The sequence below is a fragment of the Diachasma alloeum genome, unplaced genomic scaffold (assembly GCF_001412515.2).
Source record: "Diachasma alloeum isolate Michigan unplaced genomic scaffold, Dall2.0 Dall_scaffold_00540, whole genome shotgun sequence".
NCBI classification, from domain to species: domain Eukaryota; kingdom Metazoa; phylum Arthropoda; class Insecta; order Hymenoptera; family Braconidae; genus Diachasma; species Diachasma alloeum.
Window position 1 is genome coordinate 127,213 of NW_021680672.1, and position 15,955 is coordinate 143,167.

General features: G+C 38.2%; 5 protein-coding genes across 5 annotated transcripts; 2 read left to right on the forward strand and 3 right to left on the reverse strand.

Moving 5' to 3' along the window:
• The first annotated feature begins 309 nt into the window (after positions 1 to 309).
• On the forward strand, positions 310 to 4,395 carry LOC107042994 (putative fatty acyl-CoA reductase CG5065). The gene is made up of 5 exons (XM_015264280.2): positions 310 to 1,626; positions 1,823 to 2,071; positions 2,250 to 2,593; positions 2,932 to 3,528; positions 3,788 to 4,395. Exons 1-5 carry the CDS (start codon positions 1,426 to 1,428, stop codon positions 3,888 to 3,890), a joined length of 1,494 nt encoding a protein of 497 aa, XP_015119766.1. The 5' UTR covers positions 310 to 1,425; the 3' UTR covers positions 3,891 to 4,395.
• Positions 4,254 to 5,916, reverse strand: LOC107043001. Its single transcript, XM_029126463.1, has 4 exons — positions 5,810 to 5,916; positions 5,433 to 5,750; positions 4,683 to 4,853; positions 4,254 to 4,605 (listed from the first exon to the last, which is right to left on the reverse strand). Exons 1-4 carry the CDS (start codon positions 5,912 to 5,914, stop codon positions 4,438 to 4,440), a joined length of 762 nt encoding a protein of 253 aa, XP_028982296.1. The 5' UTR covers positions 5,915 to 5,916; the 3' UTR covers positions 4,254 to 4,437.
• Positions 5,917 to 6,822: 906 nt separating this feature from the next.
• Positions 6,823 to 9,126, reverse strand: LOC107042979 (leucine-rich repeat extensin-like protein 2). Its single transcript, XM_015264256.1, has 6 exons — positions 8,922 to 9,126; positions 8,691 to 8,853; positions 8,211 to 8,258; positions 7,482 to 8,050; positions 7,242 to 7,409; positions 6,823 to 7,173 (listed from the first exon to the last, which is right to left on the reverse strand). Exons 1-6 carry the CDS (start codon positions 9,075 to 9,077, stop codon positions 6,973 to 6,975), a joined length of 1,305 nt encoding a protein of 434 aa, XP_015119742.1. The 5' UTR covers positions 9,078 to 9,126; the 3' UTR covers positions 6,823 to 6,972.
• A 1,127-nt stretch (positions 9,127 to 10,253) lies between these two features.
• LOC107042969 (alpha- and gamma-adaptin-binding protein p34) lies at positions 10,254 to 12,171 on the forward strand. The gene is made up of 6 exons (XM_015264242.1): positions 10,254 to 10,445; positions 10,515 to 10,681; positions 11,043 to 11,154; positions 11,349 to 11,510; positions 11,671 to 11,799; positions 11,871 to 12,171. The coding sequence occupies exons 1-6, from the start codon at positions 10,364 to 10,366 to the stop codon at positions 12,050 to 12,052; spliced, it is 834 nt and encodes a 277-aa protein (XP_015119728.1). The 5' UTR covers positions 10,254 to 10,363; the 3' UTR covers positions 12,053 to 12,171.
• A 145-nt stretch (positions 12,172 to 12,316) lies between these two features.
• On the reverse strand, positions 12,317 to 15,781 carry LOC107042968. The gene is made up of 4 exons (XM_015264241.1): positions 15,598 to 15,781; positions 13,929 to 14,729; positions 13,185 to 13,758; positions 12,317 to 12,879 (listed from the first exon to the last, which is right to left on the reverse strand). Exons 1-4 carry the CDS (start codon positions 15,682 to 15,684, stop codon positions 12,389 to 12,391), a joined length of 1,953 nt encoding a protein of 650 aa, XP_015119727.1. The 5' UTR covers positions 15,685 to 15,781; the 3' UTR covers positions 12,317 to 12,388.
• Between the last annotated feature and the right edge of the window lie 174 nt (positions 15,782 to 15,955).

Sequence of the window (15,955 nt, forward strand, 5' to 3'; positions counted from 1 at the left end):
AAAAAAATATATTACTCGTACTATAGTACAGTTAACGTTATACGAAAGTTTTCTATAGAGGATTGAGGACAGTAGCATCAAATAACGAGCGACATAGTGAGACAATACAAGTTTTCCCTCTACAGATAATCAATAACGGAGAAATTAACTTACCTTCAAGCCTCCATTACGTTAAAATTATTCATTCAATGACATTCAGCATTCTCTACGAAAAGCACTATTATTGATTATTTTATTCTCATTCTTTACAACGATCGTTGCGAGTAGTATTACGACTGACCATCGTCCGAGCAATAGAGTTTTGTCGCTTCCAAGTTGCACGTTCATCTAATTAATCGGTTTATTGTCCCATTTGCTGAAGACAATAAAATTTTGTTTGTGTAGTTTAAACCGAGACAAACGCTAAATTGCGAACATTGCATAAACCTAACGTCAGTCTAAATAATTTAACAATTAATTAAGCGCTTTAAACAATAAAAAAATTACGAAACGTCTTTTATTTAAACAAATATTCGATATTTCAATATCTTCTGCGGAAACATAATTTCCGAAATCATTATTCGCTGACATCCGCGAATAAAAATGCGCCTAGAGTAAAAAATAGAACAAAGAAAACACTGAATATAAAAATAAAACAATAAAAATAAAATTCCCTCGACTCCCATTCGTGGCGGAAAATGAATTCTGCTGCAGTGCGATAATCGCCCGCGTGTCCCTTCCTTATGTGAGCCGTCTGGTTCTGTTCACCTATCGTTTCATTACAAGATGATGGCGAAATGAAAGTGGTACTGCAAACGAAAGTATGCAGAAATGAAAGTTGCATTCAGTTGCGCGACTAAAAATGATTCTACTCGCAGAATTGTTTCACTTCCGCCGCGTGCGGACAAAAAATCCCGCGCCCGGTGGATCGCGCAGATACTTCACTAATTTCTCGTCGTTGACCGCCAATTGTAATGCGTGAATTCATTGATAATTATTGAGTGACGAATGTTGACAAATATCGGGGAATCGTTCGCATGTTTCCGATGCAGCCTGCGTGACGGATAGCGAAACGTGTGACATGTGGAAGTTAATCGTGAAAATGCTATCACTTAAACATCGCAATAAGTGAAACAATATCTATGTTTGGAACTCGCTCGAGTCCTCGTAACCGAGGCAGGTGGTCTCCAGTGTGTTTTCCGACGGGGGACAAACCGTCCACCTAATAAAATATTAACCGCCTTCGGCGTTTGTTCGCGTTCACACAGCAATTGCGTGCCCCAGAGCGAGTATAACGTCCCCACGCCGCCGAAAAATCCCTAAAAAATTGATAAAATGTATCAATAATCACGGAATTATGGTGAGAGCTTGACGAGTGTGAGGCAGTTGGTGGTGTCGTCAAGAAGGCTCGGTTTCTATGAGAGTGCGTTTCGAAAAATTGCCAAGATGTGCGCGGAGGCAATGTCAGTGGTGAATTTCTACGATGAAAAATCAATACTTATTACGGGAGCTACAGGTGGAATAGGGAAACTGCTGATTGAAAAGCTGCTGAGGTCCTGTCCCAATATCGGGAATATTTATGTGCTCCTCCGGCCGAAACGCGGCGAGACTGCCACTGAACGAGTTTCGAATTTGTTAAACACACCGGTAATTCGAAAAAATATATAAATAGGAATTTTAATTCGTTGAAAATTACTGAATTCTTCATCTGGATCAAATGAATATTTATTTATTCATGTCTGGAATGAAAACGCGAATAAAGGTCTAGGGAATTTAATTCAAATGAAGCTTTTTCCGGGGGGAATTCCATAAGTTTATTTATTCATGTGTGGGAATAATGCAGATTTTTCACAAATTACGCGGTGCTGATCCGGGAATACTGACGAAGGTCGTCATGATCGAGGGGGACTTGTGCCAGCCTGACTTGGGGATTTCTGAGACGAATAGGGAAGAGCTTGCGAAAAATGTCTCCGTTGTTTTCCACTGTGCGGCGATTTTGCAATTCGATTTGAGTTTGGAGGACGCTTTATCCATTAATGTCTTCGGGACTCGGCGACTTCTGTTGTTCTGTCATAGAATGAGTAAAATCGAGGTAAATGCACCCCAATTTTTCATTTAAAAAATTATAGAAATAAAAAAATTAGAACATTTAAAATAAATTGTACAGTAAATTCGAATTCTATTGATATTTCCTGCAAAATATTTCTGTAGAAAAAAATTATTTCGTTTTTTTAAAGAATTTTTCTCATGGTGCCGTTGGCTTTTCCCAGGCGTTTATTCACGTTTCGACGTTATACTCCACTTGCAACAGGCCCAAGATTGAGGAGTGCATCCCGTCAATTCCAGCTTTGGACGGGAGACTCGATTTCAATAAAAATATCAGGGATTTTGTCGCAGCGCTACCCGAGGATGTGGTGAAGGATTGGCCCAATACTTACGCTTTTTCCAAGGCCCTGGCGGAATTAATGTTGAATGCGCACAGGGGAATGCTGCCGATAGGCATTGTCAGACCGTCCATCGTTCTGTCAACACTGAGAGAACCAATGCCAGGGTGGATCGATAATTTTTACGGCCCTACATTGTCGATTTCCAATGGAGCCCTAGGTATTCTGAGGTGTGTGTACTTATGTTCGGAATTATTATTCACAAATCGAACATTTTTTTCTAGGGACCCCTTGAAGTGACCTGAACATAACTTGAATTTTAAAGATTAAAATCTGAAATCATTTTTAATGTGAATAATATTAATGAGAATTAATGTGAAAAATTCCAATAGAATTTCCTAGCGAATTCGCTAGATTTTCTATTTCTATTTTCCATTCTAAAATTTTTCATACGTGATAACTTGAATTTTAAAGATTAAAATCTGAAATAAATTTTGACCGAAAATTAATGTCAACAGAAAAATTCTGATTGAAATCCCGTAGTTAAAACCTCAGTTTTCCCCAACAGAACAGTTATTTGTGACGGTGAAAAAGTGGGAGACATCATACCATCAGACCTCGTGGTGAATCTGCTGATAACCGTCGGTTGCAAGACGAAGTATCAAGGGACGAGTGAAATAAAAGTCTACAACTGTTGCACAGGCCGGCAAAACCCCATGAAAATGAAGCAGTTGCTCGACGACTGCCAGAAGTACGCGCGGATGTACCCACTGATGGCGGCAATACGATACCCGAATTTGACTCATCGATCGTCTTACGTGGCTCACTGGATCGTCTCGAAAGTCCAGCACAGATTGTTATCTTATATTCTCGATTTTGTCGCGCTCTTCACGTCCAAGAGGGGCCGAATGATTCGGATTCACAACACCCTTGCTCGAATTCTGGGCAGTCTGGATTACTTCACACTGCGCCAGTGGGCGGTCGACGATTACAATGTGGAAAGACTCAGCAGCGAAATGAGCGACAAGGAGAAGGACATATTCTACTTCGATCCCAAGATCATTGACTGGAAATTGTACGCGAAGATCTATTCCCTGGGCATCAGGAGGCATCTGTTCAAGGAGAAGATGGATGACATCGAGGAAGCTAAAGCGCGAATGTCAAAGTAATTAAATCAGTTTTCTCTTTTGTCTTTTCATTGATTAATTTAATTTTTTTATTAATTTAATTAAAATTAATAAATCTTTTTTGAAAATTATTCTTATGAAAATGAATGAGATTTTATTATGAATTGAATTAATTGATTTAATTAATTAAATTTGAATTAATTAAATTAATTAAAAAATCTCATTATTTATTTAATTAATTAAACAATTAATTGATTTAATTTCTCTTTAATTAATTTAATTTTTGCTTGATTTCAGTTTGTACTGGATGGAGAAATCTCTGCAGGTTTTCATCTCAGTCTCGTCATTCATTTCGATTTACTACTGGATAAAGTCACGACGCAATAGAATTAAATCGTAACAGGACTGATAATTTTCCTCATAATTTTCCCCGCATTTCCGTATTTTTTTACTCCCGAGGCCTCTTAATCCTTAAACTGCACTCATTTTTTTACATCGGGGCATATTATTCCGATGAAGTGGACTTCTATAACCCATGATTATAAATTTGGCTGACGTCGCCTGACAAAATGTAAAATAATTCAATTTTTCATTGAGACATTAGAGGAGATCAAGTGGAAAATTTAAGCTTTTATAACGGTTTTTTAAATTGATAGCAACAATACATTCGAAAAATAATTCCTACTCGCCCTTCGACCCTGTGTGCAGCTTGAGGATTAATTTCAGGATCAGGTCATGAAGAATTGAAGAAAAATGCGTCCACTGATTTGCAATTCAACATGTCGAATGGAATTTATTGAGCAATAACTCAACTTCGTGAGTAGTATTGGACCCAAATAATTTTTACGACTGTTACAGAATAATAAATGTTACGAAGTAATGTAAGATTCAAATAAAGAAATTCATCACTGAGCTCACTGCCACAGTAGCAGCTGTTTGTAACGGAATTAATCACTTCCTTCCTTTCTCACATTGAAGTTCGGCCCCAATGAATTCGTAAAGTACGAGGAGTTGTGACCCAGGGTGAGCTCGAAATATATCTCGTCGCACGACAGGGGCTTCGGAGAGGTGATTTTATATCCGTCGAAATCGGATCTCTCGACGGTGTACGATCCCTGTCGAAAAATCATGAAAAAGAATGGGGAATATGAAGAATTTATTTATTTACAAGGGACAGGCAACGAGAATATACCGCGGGAATGGGACAATCCTCCCTGCCACCTGCTGTCATTATTGAGAGAACTCTCCAAGCCTGATTAGCCCAGGAATCACGCGGCATGCGACTGGCATCGCAGAGCGTTAAATGATCCTCAAAATCCTTTCTTTCTATCTCGTCGAAGTTGCATTTAATTCTATACCGCAGCTATTGTTGAACATATTAAAAAAATAATAATAAAACCAATCGAGTAGAATTTAAGAAAGAATTATTTAATTCCAATTGGCACTTCATTTGAATTTTTAGAGGAATTTAAATTAAATTTCATTGTTTTTTTTCTTTTTTAGAAAATTCAGACCATTTTTTTTAACCGCAGCTATTGTGGAACATATTAAATATAATTTTTTACATTTTTTGTTAAATTTCATTGAGAAAACCGAAACAAATCTAGTAGAATGAAAAAAAAAATTATTCAATTCCAATTGTCACTTTATACAAATTTTCAGAGAGACTTAAATTCAATTTCATTTTTTTTAAATTTGATTTAAAAAACGAAAAAAATCGAGTAGAATAAAAAAAAATTTCAATTCCAATTGGCTTTTTAATTGGAAACTTGAATTAACTTCCATTGTTTTTTCCTTTTTTTTAATTCCGCGAATTTTTTTTAAATCGTAGAACTTCTTGAAGAAATCGCTATTTTTCAATGAATCCTCTGCATAAGCGACTCAAAAAAGTGGACAAATACAGTTCTATCTTCAATAAAATAACTCGTCGTCACATATTTACCAGTACTTTGCTGTCATCATTGATTTCGCTGTTCCACACGCTGGTGCACGGGGGCTCGTAGCAAAATGCCGCAGACAACTCTTCATTTTCTTTATTAGTACTAATAAATAAATTGTGCAAATCAGTTATGATATCAAAACTTCCCGGTTCGGGCTCTGGTTCTGATTCAGGTTCAGCCTCAGCTTTCGATCCAGACTCTTCCGAACTCGATGACGAAGACGATGATGATGATGATGATGATGATGATGATGAGGAATCCGCGCCTAAACCTGCCTCTTGCATATTCGATTTACAGTTCGTGAAGAACGATATAACTCCCTGAAAATCCAAATGTCATATTTATCCGTTTGCGAACGTAATTTTGTTAATTATCTCACCTTCACTGGCGCGAGTAAACCATTGGACTGAGCATCTCCTCCGCTAGCTATCGCAATAATTATCAGGACAGTTCCAAAAGACAAAGTACTCAGGGAGTGTTTCATGGCTGTTTCGAATTGACTGAGGAAAAATAAGAATTTAAAAACGCACCCTCACCCCAGTCCATTGTTATCAATAATTGGGCACAGTCTTATCGGAATGAGCAGCAATTTGCCACTAATTGCAAGTATAATGGCCGATAATGAAATGATTAATCAAGTAATTCACTTATTCGATGCATTTTTACCATTTATAAACGCGAAAAATGATGAAAAACGTTGCCCGGTTATCGTTGATGCAATTCCCTAAATAATTAGCCTCGTGAAATCGTGGCCTTGAATTTTTCCTGCTCATCCTAGCGATAATGGCGAAGGCAATACGTGATAAACGCTGGAGGCTTGAACGACCTGCGAACCTCGCGCAGGAAAATTCCGTAGAAAAACTGAGAACTTTTGCATTCTTTTGGATTTCAACGGCAAAACCGAAGAGAAAGATCCTGGGGATATTTTCGCCGATTTGATTCCCAAAAAATTATCATCGGACGAATATTTTGGAAAAAATTTATTGAAAAGTATTAGTAATTGGAAGATTTTTCATTCGGCATCCCGACAACAGGAAGGAAAAAATAACTCTCAGAAGTTTGGTTTCAATTTTTTTATTTTTTCGTTCAGATCAGATGTTTATTAGAAGTATAATGCGGGTGGTAACAGAAGGGCCCCGTCTGCACAGTTAGGAAATTACTCTTGAAATTTCAAGTAAAAAATCTTGACTTTGAATTTCCATTGATCTTGTTATTGATAAATCAGTCAATGTTCTTGAATATTCAATGAACTTTGATTTCCCAGGTTCACAGGACAATGAAAATTACTGAAAATCGTGAATTTCCAATTCAGGCAACTTTTTTCCTGAATTTTCAATCTGTTTCTTAATTTTCGTTGAATTTCCAAGATGAATACGGAATTCCATGAGCAATTCAGTCTGAAATTGAATTTAAGTTCAGAATATTAAAAATACAAATGCATCTGTTACTTGAATTTCAAAAAATTGCCAACAGTGCGTGAGGTAAACAATTCGATAAAAGTAAACAATTCAATAAAGGATTGTGCTTATTGACATCATCGACTCATTTCCTAGGACTTCCCGAGTTCTCATCTTGCGTGCAGTTAGGACTGTCTTTGGGTATCTTGTACATGGTCGTCGACTGGAAGAACCGCTTCTCGCTGTTATGATACAAGTCAAAGTTAAGGGTCAAGTCGCGGCACGGAATTGGTTTTTCAGGCGTGAAGTAGAAATTCTCTTCGCTCTTTTCAAAAGTGTATTTTCCCTGTCCACAAAAATTGCTGTTAATATAGTTCTGCATTTTATCATCGAAATACTACAGTTATGACGTACAGCTTTGATGTCGCAGCCGTCAGAATCCTCGGCTATGATGTGTGAAAGGGCTCTCCAGGCTATATTCGCCCAAGAGTTCTTCGGCATACGACTGGCCTCGCAAATGTTTATTCGATCGTCAAGATGATCCTCGTACGGGTCGAAGTTGAATGTCACCTCCCAGCCCATCTGCAGAATGGAGTTCTTGTTAATTTTTAATGACGAACTCGGGCACAACGTGACTTGGAGTTAATCCGTTACCGTTATGTTAGTTTCCTCGTTCACATCCTCAAGCCAGGTGTAGTCGCAGGGGGCTGTCCATCGGCAGTATGCCGAGATAACGTCTTCAGTTTCGTTGAAATTCAGGCTGAAATAAAATTCTCCGTTTATCCCATATTCATCCTCTGCTTCTGGTTCGGATTCAGGTTCCGGTTCGATTTCTGGTTCAGGTTCGGATTCACGTCCCGGTTCGGATTCAGGTTCGGATTCAAGTTCCGGCTCAGATTCGGATTCAGGTTCGGTTTCGGATTCAGGTTCCGGTTCGGTTTCGGATTCAGGTTCGGGTTCAGGTTTGTTTTCGGGTTCAGGTTCGGATTCAAGTTCCGGCTCAGTTTTGGATTCATGTTCGGTTTCTTCAGGTTCCGGTTCGGATTCAGGTTCCGGTTCGGTTTCGGGTTCAGGTTCGGATTCAAGTTCCGGCTCAGTTTCGGATTCATGTTCGGTTTCTTCAGGTTCCGGTTCGGATTCAGGTTCGGGTTCCGGTTCGGTTTCGGATTCAGGTTCGGATTCAAGTTCCGGTTCGGTTTCGGCTTCAGGTTCGGTTTCGGGTTCTGTTTATGCAAATATGCGATGAGAAATTCCCATGACGAGAAAAATAAATCGGCGTTCAATGCCACAGTTGCGCATTACGTAAAGTGGGAGAAATCGTTCCTTTTTCGAAGGATTCTCCGACGAGTGGCGAACTTTTCCCGTTCTTGGGAGGATACCTACCTCCATGTGCTTCTGGTTCGGGTTCCGCCTCGGGTTCAGGTTCAGGTTCTGTTTATCCGTGTGATGTGTGAGAGAAATTCCCATCACGAGAAAAATGAAACAGTAATTGCTCTTTACTTTCGAAAGGTTCTCCCACTAGCGGCGACCCTGTCCCATCTTCGCGCACGACAAAATTTAATAGAGAAAACTAGTGAATTCGTTAAAAAATTCTATTCAATTTTCTATTAGTTCTTGGCCAATTTTATTTACCTCTTCTTCTCATCAAGAAAATCAACCAAAGGAACTTGGAAAATTTGAGCCGAGAAAATTCTGTACAAAATATTTCAATAGAATAAGTTGTACAGAAAAATGAAATTCTTTTGACTTTTTCCATAGAATATTTTCTATTGAATAAGTTCAATAGAAATCCCATAGAATTGTCCAGCGAATTCGCCAAGTTTTTCTATTAAATTTTTTCACCAGTGTTGGGAAAATACTCACCACCACTCGCGTCTGGCTCAGGTCCCGCACCTCCTTCCTCTTCTGAACTCGACGAAGACGACGAACTCGACGATGACGAACTCGACGATGAAGAACTCGACGAAGAATCTGATTTTGATCCTCGGGTGTTTGAACCACAATCGGGGAACCAGGGAATGAATATCTAGAGCGTGAAATCCAGTGAAATATCTATTTCATTGAGAAGAAAAATAATGTCTTTAGTTTTCTTACTTTGATTGGTTGCAAAAATCTGCACTCGAATCTTTTAACCGGCGCGAAGAATCCCGTGAACTTCACGCCACCCTCGACATTCTGGGCATCGCATCCTGATAAGCTAATGATCAAGGACATTCCCCCGAGGAATAATATAGTCGGAAGACCTCTCATGGCTCCTGTCTTCAATAGTCAAACGGTTTCACGGAAGTGCACGCGCTGAAATGCGAATTCTAGCGGCCGAACAGTAAATTTAGCACTGCCGACATTTACTTTGAAGCGAAATTCTGAGACATCGGAAATCGGCGATTACTCCAGTAATTAGCCGCGCACCACCCGTGACCTCGAATTATCCACTTGTTCTTCCCCTAGTCCTAGCGATAGTGGCGAAGGATTCATGATAAGAGTCAAATGTTCGAACGACCTGGGAAATTCGTCCTCTATTAAAAAATGGGTGAAACATTTTTTTCTAGTTGAGAATATTTCATGTTTATCTTGGTTTATGAATAAAAAAGATTTATGTATAATATAAATATAAAAATATATAATGTAAAATGTATAAAATCATGAGAATGTTATGAATAATAATTTTATATATTTTATACATTTTATATATAAATAAGTATAGGCTTGGCGAAATTGATTTCTGACCGAAAATAGTTCACCCATTTTTTAATAGAGGATTGACATGAATTGGTGAACAGTTCCTCGTAAAAGCTTAAAGCACCTGATTTCATACACAACCTGAATTTTTCGTAGTGAAAATTTTTAAAGATGATTTTCTCAAAATTTTCCTAAAATCTGAACGTAATAAAAGCGAACAACCCTAACTCCTTCTTCATGAATAAATCAATACGTAACGATAAAAAATAATACTCAGAAGAATTTTCAATAGAAAAAGTCAATAGAATTCGATTTTTCTGTAAAACTTATTTTATTGACATATTTTCTATAGAATTTCCTCGGCTCAAATCTTCCAAATTTTTCTAAATTCGATTTTGTTGATGAGGAGCAAAGAAAAATAGAATGAAAAAACCTTAACAAATTCTATAGAAAACATCCGAAGAGAATAACTTATATAAAAAAATCGAATTCTATTAACTTTTTCTGTTGAGGATTTCGATAGAATCGGCCAAAAACTAATCCACTACAATTTTAGATTTTTTTTTTTTAGATTTTTCTATTGAATTTTTTCGTCCGCGAGAGAATGACGATTTTGGGATAGAGCGCTGTCGACAGACTGAACGATCAATTCTCGTAAAAATTCTCGAAATTCCACAACTTCATCGAGTTTATAAATTGGCGGGCAATACCCGGAAAGGGGGGGCCAATCAGCAGTGAAGCCACACAGCTGACAGAAGTGAAGTATCATTACCAGTTCATGTTTACATCGCATCATTCCCCTGAAAACAAACAATCCTCTGCAGCTGTTAATCAATTCAACAAACTAGTCATTATCGATGAGCTCCTCTACTCCAATGGATCTGCCACGTGTTCTCATTGTCAGCTCCCAAGTGGATAAAGCGAGTAATTTAGCAAAAGGTGGGCTTCAGAGGTTAGAGGCGTCAATTCTCGTGGCATTACAACTCATATTTTCCCATTTAATTACAGATATGGGGGCGAATCTTCTCGCTGAAGAGGGCAAAGTGAAATATTTCTCGTGGGTTATCGATAATAAATATTACACAGCACAGGCGCTTCTGTGCACCACTCATCAGTTACCTTTGGAGATACCTGTGGAGGGGATCGAGGCTGTGATACTGTGTTATGACCCAAAGGTGCAAATTTCATAGAAAAACTTTGTGAATTCGCCCCCATCAAAAAAAAATTATTTAAAAAATTTACATTTTTTGGGCCAACTCCATATATTTTCCAAGTTTATCAAAAATATATAAAAAATATCTATAAAACATATATTTCACATATTAAAAAAATAACATATATGAGATATCTGTTTTATACGTATTTTTTCATGTAAATTGGGCCAATGTAAAATAATTTTCAACATATTTTCCAAAATATAAATTTTTCCCTGCGGGCGGTAGAAAATTCTGTTAGATTTCTATTGAAGAATCGAGTGGAAAAAAAACTAGAAAATTCACGTGGAGGTTCAATTTATGATTTCTCACTGGAATTTAGGAGACTGAGGGAAGCCTGGGAAGTTATGTTGCACTTGTTGAGGGCTTGACGGACGCTGATGTCATGCTGTTGGCTTGTGATAGCTTTCCAGATGCTAACAAAAGAGACGAAGGTATTCAGTTAATCTCATTCTCTGAAAAAAATTCTAAAAATGATTTTCGTTAAACTTCGTGAACATGGACATCAAAATTTCATGGAAAAACAACGAAAGCACTAGGTTTTTTTATGGAAATTTTTCGTGTGTTCTGCATTCGTGTTTATTTATTCTTTATTGAGTCTCAATGTTCTTTTAATTATTTATTACAGCAACTGAGTGGTGTCACATCAATAAATTCGAGCTTGTGGACATGGAGTTACCTGCAGACTCGTCAGAAAGTATGGAGGAGGGTGTGGAGCAAGAGAATTATGGGATTGAGAGGATTATCGAAGCTTTGCACACACACTGTTGGCCAAACAGGGAATTGAAAGGTTTGCGTTCTGTATTTTTGAGAATCTCAAACTAAAAAAAATTGAGGAATTCTCGGGAAGTCCTTCTAGTTTTTTAGATTTCTGTTGAATTCAATTGAAGAATTCAACACAAATGAAAATGGCATAAAATTTTTTAATCAGTGAATAATTCAATTCTCAGGATTAAATAATGGCAGAATTTCCACATCAAATGAGCCAGACGTGAGTGATGTTGAGAGTCAGCTGGAAAATATTCGCCTGCATCCTAATCGAGATCCAGCTAATCATTTATTGATGGAGAGTGTCTTAGGTGAATTATTCCCCGAAATTCCCAAGGAAAAAAATCATGCCTATGATAAAATTGAATTAAATTTACTTCAGATGGCATAATGGGCGAGGAGAACGCAGATTTCGGTGAATTATTCGGCCAATTAATGGCGATGAAGGAGCACGCAGCGTCTTTATCAACGAGTAATCGTAAAGCAGCTGCTGAACAGCTGGTCACAGCCTTCTGGAGGGCTATGGGTGGAGATCCCGCTGAAATTGAGGATCTGGACCAATAGAAACGACAAAAGCCCCTGTGAAAATATTCGAAGAATCTTCAATTGTACAGAAACTAATTAGAAACCATTGTAAGCAAATCGTATTCTTTTTTTTTTAATAAAAATTCATCTCATGTGAATTGCTTCAAAATCATTTATAATCCCAAGAATTTTCGATTCAGTAAAATTAGATGAGTTCGAAAACTAATTAATCAACGTCAATTGGATAAAATTTTTCAGGATATCCTTACGAATTGAAAAAAAATTCTGACAGTGAATGAAAAATTCTATGCAAAACAAATTTATTAAAAAATATAAAACAAAAAAGATCATTTTCCACAGCAAGAAATTAAATTATCACTTAGTACTGTCATCGGAATTGTCTCCACTGTGCTCCAGGTATGTAACATTGGCAGACTGCTCCCTAATCTTTTTATACTTCTCCACAAGATCCCCAATGGAAATTCTCCTGTTGCTGTCCTCTCTTTTCTCCCTCCTCTGAACGTTGGGGCTCGCTCCAACAGTCAGCATGATCTCCATATTCTCAGAAATCGTGGTGAGCTCACTGACAATCTCAGTCGAGTTGAAGGCTGGTCTGTCGACGTAGATCATCTGCTTGTGTCCAGTGACTTTTTCGGGTGTGGAGTTCATGGGAGCCGACAGATCTCGGCTCAAGTTGAAGGAACTTTTGTTCCCGAGGTGAGGCTTCAAGTCAGACATGTTGTAAACGTCTCCAGCAATGCTATTGTCGATGGAATTTGTCTTCCAGGGCCCTGGGGAGGCTATCGTGTGATTGTAGAGACCTCTCTTCTGGGTTGTACTGAATAATCTTGAGAATTTTCCCTTCGCTGTGAATCAAAAACACTAAATTTAACAAAATAAAACATTATGGCTGACGACAAGAGATTTTATTTCTGAAATTTCAGAAGAATTTTATTCTCGATTTTTTTGAGTGCAGAGTTTTTTAATAAAACGTCATTTTATACGAAAATATCCTCCATTTTTTTTCAAATATAAATATTCAATACATTATATTTTTAAAAATAACAAATAACTAATTTAAAAATAAAAATGAATAAAAAATAACAAAAACTAGGTTTTTCCATAGAATTCTTTATCAGAATGTATTAGATTTAGAATAAAATAAAAATACCTGTAGATCCAATGGGTTTCACAAGTCGTTTCGGTGGTGAGAATTTTTCACTGACTGTCGATGACATCGAGTCATCAAAATTGATCCTCGAAACGACCAGTTTTGGCCTCGTTTTGAAGGCCTTGGGAATCGTTGGTGTCTCGTTGTTCTTGTAACGCAGAAACAGGGACTTGTGGACATTTTCCACCGGCGTTAGCTCCAGTCGTTCAGCAGCATCGTACCTCTCAGGCTCATTATTGGAATTCAGATGAATCGTTGGAGACGATTTGAGGACTACTGACTCGAACACCTCGGGATCGAGATGGAACGAGAGATTGTGGTTCTTGGGGGCTGGATTGCTGGTGGGTTTCACTTTAGAAGCTAGAAGGGCCACTGTCGACTGGAATGAAGAGACCAATTCGCACATTTGATTCAGATCAGCAGTGCTCGCTTGGATCTGGAGATTGCAATCTGTAAAGTCTGGAAATGAATTCTTCTGAATGTCCACGCGAAGATTTTTCAGGAGACATTTGAAGATTATGAGGAGGTTCAAGAGGTTCAGCTTGTTGTCCTCGTATAAATGGTGCACTGCAACCTAAAATACCAATTGATTTTTAATTTTCATTAAATCATTTTCAAAAATGCCAGCACAAAACTCATTCACATTTAACAATACTTTACTTTAAATGAACGAATTAATAATTTCACATAATAAAAACCTATTGCTTTAACCAAAAAACAAGAATAAAAATATAAACGTAATACCTGAGTCTCAGGATCCAAATTCCCCAGTTCCAACAGCTTTTGAGTGTCAATCCTCGGTAGATTATTAGCATCTAAACAATTAGAGTCACTATTTAAAACGCTGTCGACGACAGCAGCAGTGTTATCACTCTTCTCCCTCAATTCCCTGAGGATGTCTTGCTGGCCCCTGAGGTACCCCAGACTCTTGCTGAGATTATCCTTCCACATTAGCACAATCTCCTCGTCATTGGGGTCAGCCATCCTCTTCTTGATGTCTGGGTGGATCGTAGCTGCTGCCACGACATTCTCCAGCCGCTGCTTCACCTCGAACCACTCCGATTGCGCTGTCTCGATGGATCTCGCCATCTCTGCTGCCCGGGCCTGTGCCCTCGTCTCTGTGCTCATGCTCCTGTTGTGAAGCTCCAGAATCTCCTTCTTCTTGTCAGCTATGATGTTGGTTAGCAAATTCTTCGTGAGAATGTCCTCGTCCCCTGACTTCGGGGCCATGTTCAGGGGCTCTGCCCCCTGCTTTTTTAGGGTCACTCTCAGGACTATTGTCGACAGCTTCCACATCAGGCTCACGAATCTTGTGCCACTCGCTGTGTGCAAGTGTGAGGGCAGGATTTGGGATAATTCGATGTCGGGGTTTTCTGTGGCTATTGTGTTCATGAAGTCCTTCACCTCGTTCCTGTACTTTCCCTCGTCCTTTTTGTCGAGGATTGGCCAGTCGACTGACTTTTTGAAACGATCTTCGTCGTAGGTTGATAGCAGGTAGTGGGAGACGTGGATGAAACCCACTGTATTCGGCTTATCGAACATTCCCTGGGGAGGTGGAGGAAGAGCACGGTTCAAGCATTAATTTTTACGTATTTTCCACGCATTTGTTGATATTGACACTTACGACAAAATTCAATTGGAAATCAATTTAGAGAATTCTATTGGAATTCTCTAGAAATTCTTCTGGGATTCTCGGGAAAATTATATTTGTTAGTCAACAGACAAATAAAAAGGCAATACATTTCCATTTTTCTAAATGAATATTCTCTCAGATTTTTTTTATAAGAATATAGAGAGAAAGAGAAAACTGAACCAAAAAAATCGTAAACTATTGACTTCCTATCAAATATCTAATAGAATTTACACCGAAAATAAATAGAATTTTAAGGAGAATTCGATAGAATTTTGATAGAATTCCAATAGAATTTTCTAGCGAATTCGTTAAGGTTTTCGTTGAGTTTTTGAGGAATATCTCGGAATATAAGGGAAATAACGAAATATCCCTAATGACCTTTTTTGTAGCCCTTAATTCGCTCTACAAAAGAGGTCATGACCAAAATTCCGTTATCTCCATTAGATTTCGAGATATTCACAGAAAACTGACAATAGCCGAAATTAAGTTGAACTGTTGCTCTCCTGCTAATTACTATTAATCTACGAACTTTCAATTTTTTTTCTAACAAACTAATACCTCGAGAATGAAAGAAAATTAAAGCACGCCAATTAACCAATTAGGATTTTTTCTGCGGAAAAACTCCGAAAAATTTTGCTGGAAATTTCATGTCTTTTGAGACTTTGGGTCAGCAATGCAAAAATTAATGCAAAATGAGGATGAGATCAATCGATCTGGTCTCACGATCCATTTCTCAGAGTTGACGGTGATAACAGGGTGGACTTCAAGGGTTTAACTCACCTCTTTGAAGTACTTCTTGAATTCTTTTCCCGGAGGCACCATTTGAGTCAACAAAAAGACATTCCGATAGAACGATTTGCTCTCCATTTTCGGAGGTTTGTGGTACTGACGAGTAAAAATCACATGTATGTACAATTTGGGGTGCTGTCAATGATTGCGGTTATGCCTGCATCCCTTGCGGCGCTCTCCCTCCGGCTTTAACGGAATAAATTTAAATCGACGCTTCGTCGCCGAGCGTTTGGTGACGCTGCGGATTCGGCAAGCGGGAAGTTCAGTTTGAGGAACGGATCATTGCAGTTTTTTTTTGCAGAAATAAACGAACAATACGAGGAATTTTTCCAGTTTTAATTCATCTTTT

Excerpts from the sequence above, each read along its gene's own strand:
- LOC107042994 (XM_015264280.2), top strand. The coding sequence starts at position 1,426 with ATGTGCGCGGAGGCAATGTCAGTGGTGAATTTCTACGATGAAAAATCA. Across the intron at positions 1,627-1,822 it reads CGAATTTGTTAAACACACCG|ATTTTTCACAAATTACGCGG; the intron begins GTAATTCGAAAA and ends GGAATAATGCAG. Across the intron at positions 2,072-2,249 it reads ATAGAATGAGTAAAATCGAG|GCGTTTATTCACGTTTCGAC; the intron begins GTAAATGCACCC and ends GGCTTTTCCCAG.
- LOC107043001 (XM_029126463.1), bottom strand. The coding sequence starts at position 5,914 with ATGAAACACTCCCTGAGTACTTTGTCTTTTGGAACTGTCCTGATAATT. Across the intron at positions 4,854-5,432 it reads ATGATGACAGCAAAGTACTG|CTGCGGTATAGAATTAAATG; the intron begins GTAAATATGTGA and ends GTTCAACAATAG. Across the intron at positions 4,606-4,682 it reads AGGATTGTCCCATTCCCGCG|GGATCGTACACCGTCGAGAG; the intron begins GTATATTCTCGT and ends ATTTTTCGACAG.
- LOC107042979 (XM_015264256.1), bottom strand. The coding sequence starts at position 9,077 with ATGAGAGGTCTTCCGACTATATTATTCCTCGGGGGAATGTCCTTGATC. Across the intron at positions 8,259-8,690 it reads TGAGCCAGACGCGAGTGGTG|AACCTGAACCTGAACCCGAG; the intron begins GTGAGTATTTTC and ends ACGGATAAACAG. Across the intron at positions 7,410-7,481 it reads ACGAGGAAACTAACATAACG|ATGGGCTGGGAGGTGACATT; the intron begins GTAACGGATTAA and ends TCCATTCTGCAG.
- LOC107042969 (XM_015264242.1), top strand. The coding sequence starts at position 10,364 with ATGAGCTCCTCTACTCCAATGGATCTGCCACGTGTTCTCATTGTCAGC. Across the intron at positions 10,682-11,042 it reads TACTGTGTTATGACCCAAAG|GAGACTGAGGGAAGCCTGGG; the intron begins GTGCAAATTTCA and ends ACTGGAATTTAG. Across the intron at positions 11,155-11,348 it reads TGCTAACAAAAGAGACGAAG|CAACTGAGTGGTGTCACATC; the intron begins GTATTCAGTTAA and ends TATTTATTACAG.
- LOC107042968 (XM_015264241.1), bottom strand. The coding sequence starts at position 15,684 with ATGGAGAGCAAATCGTTCTATCGGAATGTCTTTTTGTTGACTCAAATG. Across the intron at positions 14,730-15,597 it reads TCAAGAAGTACTTCAAAGAG|GGAATGTTCGATAAGCCGAA; the intron begins GTGAGTTAAACC and ends CCACCTCCCCAG. Across the intron at positions 12,880-13,184 it reads GAAACCCATTGGATCTACAG|CGAAGGGAAAATTCTCAAGA; the intron begins GTATTTTTATTT and ends TTTGATTCACAG.